This window comes from Lepidochelys kempii, chromosome 2, assembly GCF_965140285.1.
Source record: "Lepidochelys kempii isolate rLepKem1 chromosome 2, rLepKem1.hap1, whole genome shotgun sequence".
NCBI classification, from domain to species: domain Eukaryota; kingdom Metazoa; phylum Chordata; order Testudines; family Cheloniidae; genus Lepidochelys; species Lepidochelys kempii.
This window is the reverse complement of record NC_136381.1, coordinates 22,287,360-22,307,594: the sequence shown is the minus strand read 5'-3', so window position 1 is coordinate 22,307,594 and position 20,235 is coordinate 22,287,360. Positions and strand designations below refer to the sequence as shown.

Here is a 20,235-nt window from a genome sequence, read left to right as displayed (position 1 = left end):
TAGGTGCTATGCAAACACATATACAAATACATAGGCCCTGACTAGAGGGGCTTACAATCTAAGCCTTGGTCTACACTAGGAGTTGAGGTCGAATTTATCAGCGTTAAATCGATTTAACCGTGCACCTGTCCACATGATGAAGCCCTTTTTTTCGACTTAAAGGGCTCTTAAAATCGATTTCCTTACTCCACCCCCGACAAGGGGATTAGTGCTGAAATTGGCCTTGCCGGGTCGAATTTGGGGTACTGTGAACACAATTAGATGGTATTGGCCTCCGGGAGCTATCTCAGAGTGCTCCATTGTGACCGCTCTGGACAGCACTCTCAACTCAGATGCACTGGCCAGGTAGACAGGAAAAGGCCAGCGAACTATTGAATTTCAATTTCCTGTTTGGCCAGCGTGGCAAGCTGCGGGTGACCATGCAGAGCTCATCAGCAGAGGTGACTATACAGAGCTCATCAGCAGAGGTGGCCATGATGGAGTCCCAGAATCACAAAAGAGCTCCAGCATGGACTGAACGGGAGGTACGGGATCTGATCGCTGTATGGGGAGAGGAATCCGTGCTATAAGAACTACGTTCCAGTTTTCGAAATGCCAAAACATTTGTCAAAATCTCCCAGGGCATGAAGGACAGAGGTCATAACAGGGACCCGAAGCAGTGCAGCATGAAACTTAAGGAGCTGAGGCAAGCCTACCAGAAAGCTAGAGAGGTGAACGGCCACTTCGGGTCAGAGCCAAAAACATGCCACTTCTATGATGAGCTGCATGCCATTTTAGGGGGTTCAGCCACCACTACCCCAGCCGTGTTGTTTGACTCCTTCAATGGAGATGGAGGCAACATGGAAGCAGGTTTTGGGGACGAGGAAGATGATGATGATGAGGTTGTAGATAGCTCACAGCAAGCAAGTGGAGAAACTGGTTTTCCTGACAGCCAGGAACTGTTTCTCACCTTGGACCTGGAGCCAGCACCCCCCGAACCCACCCAAGGCTGCCTCCTGGACCCGCCAGGCAGAGAAGGGACCTCTGGTGAGTGTACCTTTTAAAATACTATACATGGTTTAAAAGCAAGCATGTTTAAAGATTAATTTGCCCTGGCATTCGCGGCTCTCCTGGATGTACTCCCAAAGCCTTTGCAAAAGGTTTCTGGGGAGGGCAGCCTTATTCTGACCACCATGGTAGGACAGCCCACGTCAGCGGGAACTGACCAGCCGCTGGTTTTTCTTTGCTGTGAGACACACCTTAGGAGAATTGGGGTCCCAATGAATTTGAGCACCTAACTCCCTTAGGCACCTTTGGAATTTCAGCCTACATTTTTAGCAGACTGTTGAAATCTAGCCATGTTTAAAGCGTGGTTGAGCTCGAGAAGCAACAACACTTCTCAGAAGAATGAGGGGGGATTTGACAGCTGCTTTCAATTACCTGAAAGGGGGTTCCAAAGAGGATGGAGCTCGGCTGTTCTCAGTAGTAGCAGATGACAGAACAAGGAGGAATGGTCTCAAGTCGCAGTGGGGAAGGTCTAAGTTGGATATTAGGAAAAACTTTTTCACTAGGAGGGTGGTGAAGCCCTGGAATGGGTTACCTAGAAAGGTGGTGGAATCTCCATCCTTGGAGATTTTTAACGCCCAGCTTCACAAAGCCCTGGCTGGGATGATTTAGTTAGGGATTGGTCCTGCTTTGAGTAGGGGGTTGGAGTAGATGACCTCCTGAGGTCCCTTCCAACCCTGATATTCTATGATTCTATGACAGTTTACCACTTCAGGCCAGTAGCACGTACTCGGGAATCATTGTAGAACAAAGCATTGCAGTGTATGTTTGCTGGTGTTCAAACAACATCCGTTCTTTATCTCTCTGTGTTATCCTCAGGAAAGTGATATCATTCATAGTCACCTGGTTGAAATAGGGTGCTTTTCTTAAGGGGACATTCAGAGGTGCCCGTTTCTGCTGCGCTGTTTGCCTGTAGCTGAACAGATGTTTCCCCCTGTTAGCCAAGGGGTGGGGGGAGGGAGGAGGGCTAGCCACACGGTGAGGGGAGGCAAAATGCGACCTTGTAACAAAAGCACATGTGCTATGTATGTAATGTTAACAGCAAGGTTTACCGTGAAAGAGTGTACCCATTGTTCTATAAAATGTGTCTTTTTAAATACCACTGTCCCTTTATTTTTTCTCCACCACCTGCATGATTTTCAAGGATCACAGGATCGTCTCCTTCCCGGAGGCTAGAGAAGATTAGAACGCGAAAGAAACACACTCTCTGAGCTCTTGCTGTCCTCCCACACTGCCAGAGCACAGACGAATGCGTGGAGGAAGACAATGTCAGAGTGTAGGAAAGCACAAAATGACCGGGAGGAGAGGTGGCAGGCTGAAGAGAGTAAGTGGTGGGCTGAACAGAGGGCTGTAGCTGAAAGGTGGAGGCAGTATGATGAGAGGAGGCAGCATTCAATGCTGAGGCTGCTGGAGGATCAAACTAATATGCTCCAGCGTATGGTTGAGTGGCAGGAAAGGCAGCTGGAGCACAGACTGCTGCTACAGCCCCTGTGTAACCAACTGCCCTCCTCCCCAAGTTCCATAGCCTCCTCACCCAGACACCCAAGAACGCGGTGGGGGGGGAGGGGCCCTCCGGCCACCCAGCCACTGCACCCCAGAGGATTGCCCAAGCAACAGAAGGCTGGCATTCAATAAGTTTTAAAGTTTTAAACTTTCAAAGTGCTGTATGGCCTTCTCCTTCCCTCCTCCACCACCCCTCCTGGTGCTTCTCTCCTCCACCACCCTTCCTGGGCTACCTTGGTAGTTATCCCCCTGTTTGTATGATGAATTAATAAAGAATGCATGAATGTGAAACAACAATGACTTTATTACTTCTGCAAGCGGTGATCGAAGGGAGGAGGGGAGGGTGGTTAGCTTACAGGGAAGTAGAATGAACCAAGGGGCGGGGGGTTTCATTAAGGAGAAACAAACAGAACTTTCACACCGTAGCCTGGCCAGTCATGAAACTGGTTTTCAAAGCTTCTCTGATGCGCACCGCACCCTCCTGTGCTCTTCTAACTGCCCTGGTGTCTGGCTGTGCATAACCAGCGGCCAGGCGATTTGCCTCAACCTCTCACCCCACCATAAACGTCTCCCCTTACTCTCATAGATTTTGTGGAGCGCACAGCAAGCAGTAATAAGTGGGAATATAGGTTTTGCTGAGGTCTAACCGAGTCAGTAAACTGCGCCAGCGCACTTTTAAACCTCCAAATGCACATTCTACCACCATTCTGTACTTGCTCAGCCTGTAGCTGAACAGCTCTTGACTACTGTCCAGGCTGCCTGTGTATGGCTTCATAAGCCACGGCATTAAGGGGTAGGCTGGGTCCCCTAGGAGAACTATAGGCATTTCAACATCCCCACTGGTTATTTTCAGGTCTGGGAATAAAGTCCCTTCCTGCAGCTTTTGAACCAGACCAGAGTTCCTGAAGATGCGAGCGTCATGTACCTTTCCCGGCCATCCCACGTTGATGTTGGTGAAATGTCCCTTGTGATCCACCAGTGCTTGCAGCACTATTGAAAAGTACCCCTTGCGGTTTATGTTCTCGCCGGCTTGGTGCTCCAGTGCCAAGACAGGGATATGGGTTCCGTCTATGGCCCCACCACAGTTAGGGAATCCCATTGCAGCAAAGCCATCCACTATGACCTCCACATTTCCCAGGGTCACTACCCTTGATATCAGCAGATCTTTGATTGTGTTGGCTACTTCCTTCACAGCAGCCCCCACAGTAGATTTGCTCACTTCAAATTGATTCCCGACTGACCGGTAGCTGTCTGGCATTGCAAGCTTCCACAGGGCTATTGCCACTCGCTTCTCAACTGTGGGGGCTGCTCTCATCTTGGTATTCTTGTGCCTCAGGGCAGGGGAAAGCAAGTCACAAAGTTCCATGAAAGTGCCCTTACGTGTGCAAAGGTTTTGCAGCCACTGGGAATTGTCCCAGACCTGCAACACTATGCGGTCCCACCAGTCTGTGCTTGTTTCCCGAGCCCAGAATCGGCGTTCCACCGCATGAACCTGCCCCATTAACACCATGATGCCCACATTGCCAGGGCCCATGCTTTGAGAGAAGTCTCTGTTTATATCCTCATCACTCTCGTCACCGTGCTGATGTTGCCTACTCGCCCGGTTTTGCTTTGCCAGGTTCTGGTGCTGCATATACTGCTGGATAATGTGTGTGGTGTTTAATGTGCTCCTAATTGCCAAAGTGATCTGAGCGGGCTCCATGCTTGCTGTGGTATTGCGTCTGCACAGAAAAAAGAACGATTGTCTGCCATTGCTCTGCTGGAGGGAGGGGCGATGGACGACATGGCTTACAGGGTTGGTTTACAGGGAATTAAAATCAACAAAGGGGTGGCTTTGCGAGAAACAGAATGGCCCCCTCAAGGATAGAACTCAAAACCTCAAGGATAGAACTCAAAACTGGGTTTAGCAGGCCATTGATTTCACGGAGGGAGGGAGGAGAAAATGAATAGAAAACAAATCTGGTCTATTTCTTGTTTTGAGCCACTTCATCTATTTTTATACATCTTGCTGGCAGCAGATTGTGCAGCATGACCGCTAGCCATCATAATCTCCTGGGTGCTCAGCAGAAGATGGTGCAGTATGACTGCTGGCTGCAGATTAAAAGACAGTGCACTGCCGGTAGGACTGAATCGCCATGAAAGAAAACTTAAAGGGAAATGACTTGGCTGAATCACTCCCATGTATGCCCAGGCGCTCCTGACCTCATCGAGGTCTACGTCGGACTACGTAGACAACGGCTACCAGTCATACTGCACTGTCTACTGCCAAAATGCAATAAACTGTTGCTGTGTAGCAATGCAGTACCAGGTCTGCCAGCACCCATACAGTGACGGTTAGCTGAGCAGGCTCCATGCTTGTCGTGGTATGGCGTCTGCACGGGTAACTCAAGAAAAAAGGCGCAAAACGATTGTCTGCCCTTGCTTTCATGGAGGGAGGGAGGGAAGGGGGGGCCTGATGATATGTACCCAGAACCACCCGCAACAATGTTTTAGCCCCATCAGGCACTGGGATTTCTACCCAGAATTCAAATGGGCAGTGGAGACTGTGGGAACTGTGGGATAGCTACCCATAGTGCAACGCTCCGGAAGTAGATGGCTGCCTTGGTACTGTGGACACACTCTGCCGATTACATGCACTTAGAGCATTTGTGTGGGAACACACACAATCGATTGTATAAAAACGCTTTCTGCAAAACCGACTTCTACAAATTTGACCTAATTTCGTAGTATAGACATACCCTAAGAAGACAAGTGATATTCAAATGTCTGGAGAAAGGGATATAATGATATAATTTGCATTTTAGAACGTATGGATAGCTGTAAGCATCAAATTTGCCCCTCAACCTAGTCAGTAGTATTATATTATTAAATGTAAAGTAAGACAAAAAGAGGAGCACAGCGAAGCATAAGTAGAATGGAGAGAGGGGACTGTTCTGTGAGGTATGCTGTTATGGCAAGCTTGTGTAATGTTAGAGGGCTTAATCCTTCACCAGCTTACTTCCCTGATCCTTCTCACATGAACAGAGAGCAACAATACCCGAAGTCCAAAGGTGCAAACAATTCAATGTTTATTGGGGTGAACTTCCAGCAAGCATGATTCCAGTTTCCTTCCTTAGTGTCCCCCTTCCCAGCTCTGACACCACAGAGCCTTACCTGTGTCCCTATTCCCATTCCCCTCCTTAGCAAAACATGATTCCAATTTCCCCACCCCCATTCCCTGTTCCCATCTCCCCCCCCTTACTTCTTGACTGACTGCAGACTATGTAGTAAAACTTGAGTTCTGCTTAGCTATACCTTAATCAGTTACTGAAATTTAACTAACCAATCCTAACATATTGTAACATGATTATTTAACCAGTTATATCCCACCACCTTAATTAGTTAACATCCGGCAAAATTAATTACACAGCAGACAGAAACAATCACAGAACCAGACAGAGACCATGCAAATAAACAACAGCAAAATGGGAACAATAATGACAAAACAATACAGAAGTGAGGATTTCACATCTACACCTATAAAGACATAAGGGTTTCCCAGCTGTGTCTATTGATAAGTGAGTTCTTACTGAATAGAAAACTATCAAACTAAACTTCCTTTTACATCCGCTAGGCTCTTCCCTTTCTCTGGAGATGATAGATCAGATCACCTTTCTAACAGCCCCAGATTGCCTTATTTCAATGTGACTAGTTTGGAATGTGAGGCTGTGACCACACACTTCCTAGCTTCTGACTGCCTCTGCTGTTTAGCCAAAGATCTTAGCCTAAGAACAGGGCCTCAGACTGTCACTGTAAGAGAAGGCCTGTAAACAGGCAGACTGTGATTTTGATTCTTTCTTTTATACCTCTATAACTAGCTAAGTGATAAGAATATACCTAATTTCTTAAAGTATAGGCCTTTGCATACAGGCCTGAATATCTATATCCTAACATGTGTAAGCAGTGTCAGGATGAGCTCCACCCTGACATCTGGTGGTGAGGTGTGGCAAGTTGTGGAAAAGAACTTCAGGGGCCGATCTCATTTGCATAGGCACACCCACCACGCCTAGAATGAGACCATAGCTGCCCAAATGGTCACTTTGGCTGCTGTGGGATCCCCAGTGTCTCTGTTATTGGGGCAGGAAGAATAAATTGTTATTACCCTGATTATGGGAACTGTGCTTGGAACTGTACGTGGCTTTTTGTTATGATGGAGGGATTCACCATCAACTAAGTAGCACTCGCTAGGCAAGGGTCATGGGTTCCAAAACTGTGTGAATAGAGAGAGGCTGGGGACAAGTATTAATACTTGGTGGCATGGGCCCCTTGGTGAGGGTCTTACATGCTAATTGCACTGCCTCCTCTCTCCACTGTGGAATATTAGAGCTAATTTTGATTTCATTAGAAGTCTAGTTATAGGCTGCTGAGCTCACTTTGGGCTGACAGTGCACTAGCACTGGGGCTCCCCTACTATAAGCTGAATTCACCCAAGAGCTGAAATCACTGAGTGTTGTGTTAAGTAGTGGGGGAGCCTGAAGATATATTGTGGAGCAGTTCGACGCGGAGCAGCGTGTGGATGGCAGGAGCTGCTTGTGGGCCGTGGAGCTGAGCGAAGGAGTTCGTGGGGCAGCTGGCGGAGCGGAGTGCAGCTGAGCGAAGGAGTTTGTGGGGCGGCTGGCGGAGCGGAGCAGAGCTATGGGGCAGTCAGCTTCAGATCACGTAAGGTGCCTCTTACCCCCATCCCATTTCCACCCAGGTTGGGAGGTAAAGCTCCGCAGATAAACTTTCAAACTCTGGGGCTGCCCTGACCAGGGACAGAGACTTTTGGGGCATTGGACTTTTGGGACTTTGGGTGATTTGGGGTTGCTGGACTCAAGAACCAAAGGGAAAAGGGCATGCCCCAATTTGCCTGGGGTGGGTTTTTTTTGCTCATGGGTTGTGTTATGAATCCTGTTGGTGGTGTTTCCCCAACATAATGCCACATTGTTTCTGTCTGTTATTAAAAGGCTTTTGCTACACTCAGACTATGTGCTTGCGAGAGGGGAAGTATTCCTTCTTGGAGGCGCCCAGCCGGGGGTGGTATATATTTGTCCCAGGTCACTGGGTGGGGGCTCGAGCCGGTTTGCATTGTGTTATTGGAATGGAACCCCTAGATATTGAACCCGGCCCTTGTTGCTGCCAACTCTGACGGGCAGAAGGGTTACACATGTAATTCACAAGGAAAATAGTTGTGAAAGTTACTGTTGTCCAAAGAAACATTAATTTACCTTTGGTACTCCCTCAGAGGGGTCATGCATGCACACCCATGGAGGAGAGAGCCAACAGTAGTTCAGCAAAATAGCTGGCTGTGCTGCCAAAGCTGAGGGAGAAGATTGAAAACACATGTAGGCACATACCCCCTAGGCCTGATCCTTGGAAGTGTTGTGCATCTGGAACTCCCAACAGGTCTGCTTCTAAACTCATATTGTATTTTACACATCTGGTTTAGCTAACTCAGATTAGAATCAGACTGACCGACTTCAATCTGAGCTGAAGGAACTCAGCAGGTCTGAAAATCAGACTTTTATTTAGGAACCTAAATTTAGTCTCCTGTCTCCATCAGGGTATCAAAGTCCATGACAGAAGCTGGCTCCTACAGCTTGAAGAGAAAAGATCCCGTAGGAAGCAAGCAGCTCCCAACCAAGACACATATATTTGCAATAACTGCCAAAGATCACAGAAATCTTGGATTGGACTATTCAGTCACATGAGACATTGCAAACCATCTACATCATAGGCTGCAATTCCCACTGTTTCTCATAGATGAAAAGATACCAACAACTGTTTGAAAACCTTGACCAAAAATACTAAATAGCTAAATGATGAAACTTCTTTTTATAACGCTTTATTCTTGCAACAGGTTAAAATCTCATTTATGTTCAACTAAATCCATTTTTGGATTCTAATCATGGCTTTGATAGCCCAAAAACACTTTTCAGAGTAAAGCTTGAAAATTAGTCCCAATGATTTGAACACAATGCTTTTAAGCAATCTAAGGGCTAGTCTACACTGGCAATGCTAAAGCCATCTCCATGGCACTGGTGCACTGTCTACACTGGCACTTTACAGCGCTTAAACTTGCTGTGCTCAGGGGGGTGTTTTTGCACACCCCTGAGTGAGAAAGTTGCAGTGCTGTAAAGTGCCAGTGTAGACAAGCCCTAAGAGGCTTTTGTACTGTGCCCACCATTGTGCTTGAGTTTCTAGGTTGCTGATTTTGCAATCTGTGTGTTACTAGTTATTTTCAAAGGAATAACTCACTGATGTTGGTTCACTAACATGAGAATTTGGTCCCAAATCAAAAGCTTAAAATTGCTATGCCCTATCAACAGGTGTGGCCTCTTGCTGTTATCAATTGCAAACAGTTAGTACCAGCTTAAGACTTGTACCAGGTGATGTTTTATATGATAGCAAGCAAGATATAAAGGGTTTCAGTCTAATTACTTTTCATAGGTTACTTATATACTATATAAACCTGTGATAGGATAGGACACATCGAAAAACGAAAGCCTTGATTACAAGATTTGAAAAATTGCTTTGGAGGGATGAGTGTGTATACATTAATTTATTGTAGGGACAAGGCAAGAAAGCAAGCCAATAAGGTGTTGAGTTTCTTTCTACTGTTATGGCTTTCATTTTCTTACCAATATTATCACTGACTAAATATTATTATTCATGTAAGATAATAGACACATTAAACTGAACGAGTAACCATGTGTTCCCTTTCTTTCAGCAGGTATTACTTTTATGTTCTGATTGCTCATGACATTTCAAACAGCAATCTCTTAAATATATTTTAGTAGTAATACAGTACAGCTAAAGCAAAAATTAAATAGCCCTATACTTTTATTTTCAAGAAGTTCAAAATAAGAGTACAGGGCTATTTAAACAATCTGCAACCTGCTTGAGAAAAATACTACTAAATAGAAAGTTGGTGTCCGTCTCAATAACAGTATCTATAAAATTCTAAAGGACTGACAAAACCTTACATCTAAACCTGATGCAATGCAGCAGTTAAGAGTTTTATTTCAATCGACTTCCATATTTACACTGATCCAGTGGTTCACTCTGTGTGACAAAGTACAATGGAATGCTCACCAACATCAGTAGGTTTGCATAGAGATGAATGGGAGAATGTTCCGGCTTTTATGCATTAACTACACGTTTAGTTATCAGTCATTATTTGTTCAGTGCCCTAATGTCAGTTAGACAGATGAATGGCCTTTAGGCCATGATTATTTCTACCCTTCTTCCTTTCTCTCCCACTTCAGTCTTAGTGAATCTCTTGTTTTTTTCCTCTGCATTTCCTTCCATGCAACAATTACCAGCCAAGTGGGACTTCACTTCCACTCCACTGAGCCATTCCATCCATTACAATGGTTAGTGATTAAATAGCTAATGTTGACATGCCAATCAGAGATACCAGTGACACTCCAATCAGATTAATAGGATACTGGAAATTTCCCATTGCTGTCAGTTTTAAGATATCTGCAGACTCAGGCAGACAACATTTTGGTTACAAATCATTCACATTTGGAAAGTTAGGCTTTCGTCAGTAAAACTTTCGTAGTTCAATGGTGTGAAAAAAACACCTCCCTGAACCACAAAAGTTTTACCGACGAAAAGTGCTTGTGTGAACAGTGCTTTGTTGGCAGGAGAGCTCTCACTCTGACAAAGCTACCACCTCTCATTGCAGGTGGAATTTTTTTGTCGGCGGGAGAACAAAGAGCGACTACACCGCACACCTTTTAGCGGCATGGCTGTAGCGGCACAGCTGTGTCGCTAAAAGGTGCATAGTGCAGACATAGCTTTATTTTGGCAGCCATGAGGCTGCGAAACTTTTTTTTTTTTAAAAGACAGCTTAAGTTCTGGAGAATCTGAGTACATCACGCAGGCCATATGGTTGACACCCCTAATTTATATCAAATGCACACTGGAGGACCTGTACCAAATTTCACGGAATACACTCTTCGCCTTCCTCTGCAGCGTGGTCACTTGTGGGAAGTTTCTCTGCACCTTGAAGTCTTTAACCACGAGTTGAGGACGTCAATAGCTCAGATATAGGTTGGGGTTTATTACAGGAGTGGGTGGGTGAGATTCCGGGGCCTGCGTTGTGCAGGAGGTCAGACTAGACGATCCTAACGGTCCCTTTCTGACCGTAATATCTCTGAGTCTAACTCAGTTCAAATAACGGAGTCTAGTTCAGAGTCCTGTGGTGGTGGTCAGCCGGGGGCAGCGACAGGAGGCACCTGAACAGAGAGGGAGCTGAGACTGAACCTGAGGCATTGGAGGGAGGCGGTCAGGACTCAGCTCTGCAGCACTGCTGGGGAGTGGAGGCAGCAGGGGTGGAGGCTGCAGCCCCGGAGCATTTCGGGGGAGCGGGTCGGGGCCAGGGAGTGAGATGTGGGGAGATTTGTGGGTCAGGCTGAGGGAGGCACGACAGAGGCTGAGGACGGGCTCAGGGCTGAAGCTCTTCGGGGCAGCGCACCAGGGAGCGTAGCCGTGGGGGGCCGCTGGAGCGGGTCTGGTGCACGGGGGACAGCGGCTGGGGCCTGGGAGCGCCGCGTTGAAGTCTGGGCTCGGCCCCAGTCCGGCGCGCCAGGCGCAGAGCGCTCGGAGACCAGCGAGTAGGAGGGAGGCGCAGGCGCCTCAGCACGTAGAAACCGAGGGCAAGGGTTAGGGGACTGAGAGGAAACGCCCCCCTGGCTGCGTCACACACTGCGTGCGCATCACCACTCCCGCCTTTCCCACTGGGCACGAGCCCTGTGGAACTGTCGTCGCGTTCAAGCCCAGTTAAAGGAAGTGACGTAAGGGGCCGGGGGCGGCGCTTCCGGGGGGCGTAACGCGGAAGTGGGGAGCGCCGTGTCGGTGGAGGCTGCGCGGCTGGAGGGAGGAGCCTGTGCTGGAGCGCCCCCTCGCGTTGGGGCTGTGCGCAGCGGCTGGCCGCAGCCTATCCCGGCCCCTCGCTATGAACATAGACGTGGAGTTCCACATCCGCCACAACTACCCCTGGGCCCGCCTGCCTGCCAGCGTCCGCCAGGTACCGGCATGGCGGGGGGAGGAGTAGCCGGGCCAGTCCCAACCCCCTCCCGCCAGCGCCCCACTGGGCCGGGGGAGGGGCGGCTGGGTGGGTACCAACCCCCCTCTGGCCAGCATCTGGCCGGTACCGGGGCGGGCGGGGCAGCCGGGCCAGCCGGGCCGGGACCGCCTCCCCTCCCGCCCGCGTTAGACAAGTTCTGGTCCTCGCCTGGGCTGGTACCGATCCCCCTCCCGTCAGCATCGGACCGATACCGGGCTGGGGGGAGCGGTCACTGTACCAAAGCCCCTCCCCCAGCATCAGCCCATGACCGGACACCAGCCTCCCCCTGCCCGGAGTGTTGGACGGGTGCCATGGACAGCGCGGACCCCTCCCCTGCCGGTGCTACACGGCGGGGAGAGGCGGCGATCGTCAGCCACCCGCTGGGCTGCCGGTGACAGCTAGAGACATTGGGAGCCTAGTGAGAGGGGAGAGGCGAAAGCATCGTCCTGCCTCCCACCGCCAGGCGGGGCTTCTGGGGGCAACACCATTCCCTTCTTTCGGGCCTCAGCTGCCCCTTCCACTGGCTCTGCCGTTCCCATTATCAGGCCCTCTCGCTACACCGGCAACTGGGGGGCTTACCTACCTCTGTCATCCTCCCATCCATGCTGCTCCATCTGTCTTCATCTTCCCCATGAAGGGGACTCCTTGTTCCCCAATCACCTTCTTTTGCCCCTTCATCTCTCCTATTGGTATCAATCCTTTGTCGCGTATGCCATCTTACAGAATCAACACATCCTGTCTTCATCACCTCCAGCAGGGGCCCTGGTGACTCTATCGCCTTCAGGTTCTTGGCAAGGTGTAATTGGGGCCCCCACCCTTCTGGGACTATGGATCTCATCTGCCTCCTGTCTTGACATTGGGGAGTCGAGATTTATCAGACAGACTCCAGAGTGTCATGGGGAAAAAACTGCGCTATTTAAGCATGTGGCCTTAGTGCTGTAAGTGTCCTATTAACAGCATGTGCTTCTAAAACTAAATCTCAGCTCTCAGTAAGTGAACCGAGAGAGAGAGAGAGAGAGTGTCCTGTCTCCATCCCTCCCTGTGTGGTGCGTGATCACTAGGTGCTCCTGGAAAGCACAGGTGGTTCTGACACTTGTAAGGTTGAGATGAAACAATCATAACATGGAGGTGTGATTCATAGTGAAGCTTTAAGCGACTGAGGATTATTTTCTGGGGGAAGTTCAGATCCAGGGGAGGACTCCCCAGTCAACACTGTACTATGTACAGTAAACCAGGAGTGGTTTCAAGATTTAAGGATTATACTGCGCTAGTTTTCAGCAGTAAGAGAAATGTCACAATAAGCGTTAATGAAAATGGAAACCCCATGAAATTTTGATGAGTGCCAGGTTTAATGGGCTTCTGACAGCCCAAGTGATAAACATTGTTTAAAGTCAAGAAGGAAAGTCTCTTTTCATCTTAGGAGTCTTATACTACTTCAAACAGAAACTGAAAAATAATTCCTTCTCTTACGCAGAAGAAAGGGAGAAAATGTGTTGGAAGAAAGATGAACATTGATTGTAGATCCTGGTATATGAATTATTGAGCTCCTTAGGGAGACTTCCAAGAACTAGTTTGTAGCAGGAACACAAGTGATTTTATTTCTCTTTACCTGTAAACCTGAAAATGCACTGCTAATGCTCATGTAAATCAGCCTAAAATAGTCTCTTGTTAATTTAAGTCTTGCTACTAGATAAGACATCTGTTAAACGTAACTTCTGCAATGCTTTCGGAAGAACACCTTCCTTTTTAAAAAAAAAAAAAAAAAAAAAAAAGTTTGAGTAAAAGTATCTTTTCCTATTAGTGAAAGTGGCAGTACTTACACATTCTCTTGTATCTGGACATCTAACAAGATGTGGAAATTGTCTGCAACGTAATCCATTTCTTTTCCAGCAGCTGATGCTTTAAAGCTGTGTGTGAATTTACTTGCTTTAAGGTTGGATCTGTGCACACCGTGCAATTATATGTTACGTTTTATCTAAGGATTTCAAAGCATTATAAAAGACTTAAACGACGAGGAGTCCGTTGGCACCAAAGTGTGGGTTTTTTTACCCACGAAAGCTTATGCCCAAATAAATCTGTTAGTCTTTAAGATGCCACCGGATTCCTCATTGTTTCTGTGGATACAAACTAACACGGCTACCCCTCTGATATAAGACTTAAGACTTTTAGTGCCATTGCAAGGTGTTACCTGACAATGAAATTTCACTGCTGCACAGCTAAATTGTAGAAGAAAAATAATTGAAGGGTCTCCAGGGCAAACCTGTTCAATGCTTGGCTTCAAGTAGTTGAAACAAATGGTTTTTTGAAATGTGGACAGTTTATATCGTATTATATTCTCTCTTGAAATGGTTACTTACTATTGGACTTCACAAAATATTGAGTGAATGTCAGTTTGAAAGTGAAATTGATTTGAAATTAACATTTCTGCGGCAACACCAGATAAAATTTCTGGTGCCAAACATATTGAGAAGTGTGTGATATTAGTACCAGGATTTTATTCTGTTCATGCATTAAAATTGTTTGATTAGCTCAGTTGATTAGCTCAGTTTACTTTGAAGACTAGTAAATATACTGTCCCGCAGAAGTAGTGACTGGCCATTAGTCTTTCCCTTGAGCTTCAAGTTATTATACTTAATCTGAGGAATAGCGTTAAGTTCTGTTATTAAGGATTATGTAGTTCAGTCCTCAGCAAGACCAGTTATACAACTATACTGGATAAAGAATTAACTCTTATTCTTACAGAAAATGGGCTTGAACTGAATAACTTTTCCTAAAATGTAACATCTGTTCACCTTCTGTAAGAGTAGTAAAAGCCTCAAATAATTTTTATCTGTTTTCTTCTATAAAACCTTTTGTTCTAGTAAAATTATAGATGAAAGTATCTGAAAATATGCTCACTACAATATTTTCGTTGTCTGCAGTATTGGGAAGGCAACAATGCATCAGTTTAAACTTGGGTCACTTTTGTAAAATTATGTTCAATCATAAGGGCTAGAAACCTGAGTCCTGTTTTTTTCAATCGTGTGTGTACATACATATGTACACCTGTTGTCCATGCGGTGTCCCATTAAACTCTTTGGAGTACGAGACATGTAGATTGAATTGCAAGATTGGGACCTTCCTTCCTTCAACAATTTAAGCCTTTTTTTTTTTTTTAATTAATTGGTGATTTTGTCCTCCAGGCTTGTTAGGGAAAGCTTCTTGCTCACTGTGGCTAGTTGATTTTTTTTTTTTCCCGTCAGGCCCAGACTATTGTCCATGTGAGATTTACTTCTGATATCAGGACTTATTCAAGGAGCTCTGTAATGCAGCCTGTAGCTCTTCTTCTTCTTAAGTGCTTGCTTCTGCTCAGAGTTGCACTGGTTTAACTTAAGATGTGATTTTTAATTTTTTTTTTTTTAATTTTCTTTCAAATCCAGTTTGTAGAGGGTTTGGGGGACACTTATTTCGATTTCACTTAAACCTGTTTCTAATAGCAGATCTAGGCTAAATCAAAATAAGCGACTGTGATAGGGCCAGTCACCTCACGTGAGCCCCTCTTATCGCACATGCGTGTGCCTGCTCTCTCGCAGCTCTTGTGGTGCTCTCTGTTGGCAGCATCACTTTTCAGGTGGATTTTCAGTGGCTCAACCCTCTGGCAGAGTCACACACACTCCATTTGTGAAACAAAATAGACTCCTTCTGGCGTAAACAGTCCGGTGGGGCCTATCACAGTACCCTTGTTCGTCTTTTGCAGTCCTCCCTGGGCTCAGACCTTCATCAGTCCAAAAAGACCTAACCCTAGTACCCTGGTTGGTATCCACGGCCACTCAAAGGCTAGATCTCAAATAGTTCCTTCTCTGGGATGGAGCAGTGCCCCCAGGCTTCCTCCCTGGAGACTCTTCATTCTATAGTGAGCCTCAAGATCTCCAGCTGAGTCACTTTTTCAGTTCAGTTCATCCCCCTTCTGGGGTATTAAAGTTCAATACATAATGATCCCTTTGGCGTCTTCAGCCCCTTCCCAGGGCCTGTGTAAACTCCCTTCTCAAGGCACTTAGTCACTTCCCCTCTGGCTGGTGGGGGGAACCTGGGCCCGCCCACTACACCAGGTCCCAACCCAAGGACCCTGCAAATAGCAACCACCTGCTGCATCCCTTTAATCCCAGGGTCTCAAACTCAAATGACCATGAGGGCCACATGAGGACTAGTACGTTGGCCCGAGGGCCGCACCACTGACCACCCCCGCTGTCCCGGTCACGCCCCCACTCCATCCCTTCCTTGAGGCCCCGCCCCTGCCCCACCTCTTCCCACCCCTTCCCTGAAATCCCCACCCCAACCCTGTCTCCTCCCTGCTCCCAGGGGGTGCAGGAGGGCTGTAGGGTGCGACAGGGGGCTCAGGGCAGGGGGTCAGGGTGCAGAGTGGGGCAGGGTGTCAGGGTGCACAGGCGGCTCAGGGCAGGGGGTTGGGGTGCAGGAGGGATGTGGGGTGCGGCAGGGGGCTCAGGGCAGGGGGTTGGGGTGCTGGAGGGGTGTGGGGTGCAGCAGGGGGCTCGGGGCAGGGGGTTTGGCTGCAGGAGGGGATCGGGGGGCGGGTCCGGCCCGATGCGCACTTGGGGCAGGGCAGGCTGCCTGCCTGCCCTAGCCCCGTGCCACTCCGGGAAGCGGCCGGGACCTGGGGGGAGGGCGGGCACAGGGGTATGTGTGTTGCCCTGGCCGCACCTCCAGGTACCTCCCCTGAAGCTTCCTTTGGCTGGGAACAGGGAACCGCGGCCAATGGGAGCTTCGGGGGAGGTACCTAGAGGAGCTGCCAGGACAATACACAGACCCCTGTGCCCCCCCTCCCCAGGTCTCGGCCGCTTCCCGGAGCGGCGCGGGGGCAGGGCAGGCAGGGAGGGAGGCTTCCCTGCCCCCGGTGCTCACCAGGTCAGACCTGCTCTAGGTAAATGCTGGGGGGGGGGGGGGCGCGGGGAGCTGGCGGGCCTCAGAAAATAACCCCACAGGTTGCATGTTTGAGACCCCTGCTTTAACCTGTTGCTGCTACTGTTCCCTGGACCACTTCCCCATGCTCCCAGCATGTTCAGCTTCACCCTTACCTTGGGCTGAAGTCTTGCTTGAGTCCCAGCAGCCAGCTAGAAGCATCTTCCTTGCTCCCCTGGTCCCTTCTGGCAACTGCTTTGTCCAGGTACTGGAACTGCTGCAATGAGCCAGGAGGACCACCCATGCTCTTCTGGCTCTAGCCAGCAACTGAGTCTACTTAGGCCCCGCAGCTCCTTTCATGTGAGGCTTCTGGGCTCTGGTTCCTTCCCTGCAGCCTCTATTTTAATTGACTGCTTTTGATGCAGTCTCTCTCTCAGCCTTTTGGTAGGACAAACCTCTTCTGCTCTTTTCCTGGGGCAGGGTGTGGTAGGACTGTGAAACCTCCAAGCGGTGGGCCTTTGGGTTTAGTACACCTTATCACAGCCATTCTTAAATTTGAGTGTCTACACTGGACTTTGCACTGGTTTAACTAAGGCCTTGTCTAAATACACAAGTTTTGCACCAGTTTAACTAAAATTGTGACGTTGAACCAGCTGAGTTAAACTGGTGCAATTTTGGCCATGTCTTTACTAAGGAAAAAAGACATTGGCTAATTTGTTAAAATCCTAATATAGACCAGGCAAGCTGTAGTTTTAATATGTATTAGTTGGTCAAAGTGCAGCCTAAGGGGGAGCCAAGGGTATACTTTAACCAGCTAGCACATGTTAAAACTACAGCCTGGTCTACATTAGGCTTTTTACGTATTAGCTAACATATGTGAAAAACACACCTCTTTTCTGAGTGTAAATCTTTATGTGGACATTCTTACATTCAGATTTAAACCAAACTATGTCTATACCCAAAGTTGCATTAGCTAAATCAGTTTTACATCACACTTTAGTAAACCCTATGCAACTTTGTGTAGATATGGCCTAAGAAGTTGATCCTGCAAGGAGCTGACCACACTTCACTCAAGTGCTTAGCGCTTTATGAGATGCTTGACGCTTTGCATGATTGGGTCCTAATAAGTATATGTGGCCCGTACAGACTTGTTTTCAGGATTTGATTTTTTCTCTTGATCAGAATAGTGGTGCAAGGACACTTAAGCTTGTCTGCACTTAAAATTTATATTGGCATATAGCTATTTCAGTCAGAGTGTGAAAAAACCACATCCCTGACTGACTTGACTTAGCCAGCAAAACTTCGAGTGTAGATGCAGCTACTGTGACAGAAGAGGGCTTCTGGTGGCGTAGATAATTTTGTTTGGGGAGGTGGTGTTCTTACACCAACAGAAAGTTTTTCTGCCAGTGTATGCTGGTTTGCAGTGGGGGCCATGCCAGCATAGGCTCTGTAGTGTAGACATAGCCTTAGAAAAGTACAGTTCAAAGGTACCCTTTATTAATTCAGTTAGATGGATAATCTTGACCTCCTATTACTGTGACAGATTAGGAGAATTCAGTAGCTGTAGTAGAATATACCTGTCTGTAGTACAAGTTGCACTGATTTAATTAAAGGACCATACAGTTCAACTAAAATAACATTTATATTTTGTTTCATAGGGTCTTGGAAACTCTCAGAGGGAGTATGAAAAGCAGGTTGTACTCTATAGTATTCGTAATCAGCTACGATACCGAAATAACTTAGGTGAGTGTGGAAGACTGATAACTTCAATTTGATAACTTACTCTACTTATAAAGCCTTCGTTTGAATGTACTGTGATCTTTAATAGTTTACAAAAGTATGTCACTGAAATTACTATAGACCTGTCAGAACCAACTCAAGCCTCCAAATTTCCACCAAAAAAGACCCCAGCAAAACACCCTTTTAATGCTAGAACCCCAAAAGTAAATTTAACTTTGAAATCCACCTAACTGCAGTGACTTCTTTGTGGAATGCACCTTTCAGACTCTGCAGGTTTCCAAGTGAAGCTTACTGATGGCCGACTTAGTAAGTCTCCTGTGTGCCATCTGAGCCCTTCAAACAAGGTTAGGGCTTGTTAATGGAGGACTTAACTAATTTACAGCCATGATGTCAAAGGAAGTATCCCTGTAGAACAGTCGTTCCCAAACTTGTTCCGCCGCTTGTGCAGGGAAAGCCCCTGGCGGGCCGTGCTGGTTTGTTTCCCTGATGCATCTGCAGGTTTGGCTGATCGTGGCTTCCAGTGGCCGCAGTTCGCTGCTCCAGGCCAATGGGAGCTTCTGGAAGCAGTGGCCAGCATGTCTGTCTGACCGTGCCACTTCCAGCAGCTCCCGTTGGCCTAGAGCAGTGAACCATGGCCAGTGGGAGCCGCAATCGGCCGAACCTGCGGACGCGGCAGGTAAACAAACCGGCGCGGCCCGCCAGGGGCTTTGCCTGCGCAAGCAGCGGAACAAGTTTGGGAACCACTGCTCTAGAAGGAGCCCAGACAGGTACAAAGAAGAAGGCCTGGGGTCCAAGCTGTTTGACATAGAATTCTCATCATTGGATTCACACTGCTTTTACTCACTTTCTCTTCTGTAGTGGACAAAGCTCTCGCTGCTTTAAAAGGAGGTGTGCTGGCAACTCCAGGCATTCTAAATCATGAACATGAGTGTATATTTTAGCCTCTTTTCATGTCTGTTTATGCCAGAATGGCATGTCTCATTTAGAAATGAGACACATAATAAACCAAACAATAAGCTTATCTATCATTGCTGAAAATGGATTGCTCCATACAATATATTATTCAGTGCTACGTTTTAGTTAGCTTTACATTACTCTCATTGGGTTTTCACTATTTCCTGGTGAGATTATTTAGTAGCTTAATAGCTAATCTTATCACAAGTAATCTTTCTGATTTCCAACCTTATCCTGAGAGGCTCTGAGCACCTGCATCTCCTATAGAAGTTAATAGCAGATGGTGGTGCTCAACATCTTTGGATCCCCCTTTTATTTCTTAAGTCAATTTCATACCATTTTATGACTAACCTTTTTTGTGTGTTGCCATGCAGTTTAAGTGTAAAAATATAATCTCTGCACCATTTTGAGAGAACAGTGTAACAGAATATTAGCCTGACCTTTTTTCCCCCCAGTTAAGCATGTCAAGAAAGAAGAACGAAAATACTATGAGGAACTGTTAAAATACAGTAGAGATCATCTCATGCTGTACCCTTATCATTTGTCTGACATCATGGTAAAAGGCCTGAGGATAACACCATTTTCGTATTACACAGGAATAATGGAGGTGAGTTTGGGAACAGAATTAAAACAAAACATGTCATGCTCTGTCCTTTGGGAAATGCTTTTTGTAGCATTGTAATGTCTGCCAGCCAGTCAAATGACTGTTATTGTTTGCTCTTGGAGAGACTGCTGCTGCTAATGAGCCGCATGAAGGAAAGCTTCTTCAGAACTGTGCTCATAATCACAACTCAGCCTACCCCTATGTATATAAATCTCCCCATTGTATTTTCCACTGAATGCATCCGATGAAGTGAGCTGTAGCTCACGAAAGCTTATGCTCAAATAAATTTGTTAATCTCTAAGGTGCCACAAGTACTCCTTTTCTTTTTGCGAATACAGACTAACATGGCTGCTACTCTGAAATCTGCAGAGCTAGGGATTGGCAACTGCAGTTGGGTGGG

At 47.2% G+C, this 20,235-nt stretch overlaps 2 protein-coding genes across 5 annotated transcripts in view; one reads left to right on the top strand and one right to left on the bottom strand.

The window, feature by feature from the left end:
* The window catches only part of ANXA13 (annexin A13), an 80,179-nt gene extending 67,623 nt beyond the window's left edge, over positions 1–12,556 (bottom strand). The window contains exon 1 of the mRNA XM_073330193.2: positions 12,225–12,556. Coding sequence (XP_073186294.2) covers positions 12,225–12,479 — 255 coding nt within the window. The 5' untranslated portion in view covers positions 12,480–12,556. The remainder of the gene's footprint in view (positions 1–12,224) is intronic.
* Positions 11,389–20,235, top strand: part of FAM91A1 (family with sequence similarity 91 member A1) — a 57,134-nt gene continuing 48,287 nt past the window's right edge. For 3 of the 4 annotated variants that reach the window (XM_073330189.2, XM_073330187.2, XM_073330188.2), the window contains exons 1-3: positions 11,389–11,602; positions 18,196–18,280; positions 19,687–19,838. In XM_073330189.2, the coding sequence (XP_073186290.1) occupies positions 11,531–11,602; positions 18,196–18,280; positions 19,687–19,838 (309 nt within the window). In that variant the 5' untranslated portion in view covers positions 11,389–11,530. Of the gene's footprint in view, positions 11,603–18,194; positions 18,281–19,665; positions 19,839–20,235 lie in introns of those variants that run through there. The other variant, XM_073330190.2, reaches the window with a different exon arrangement.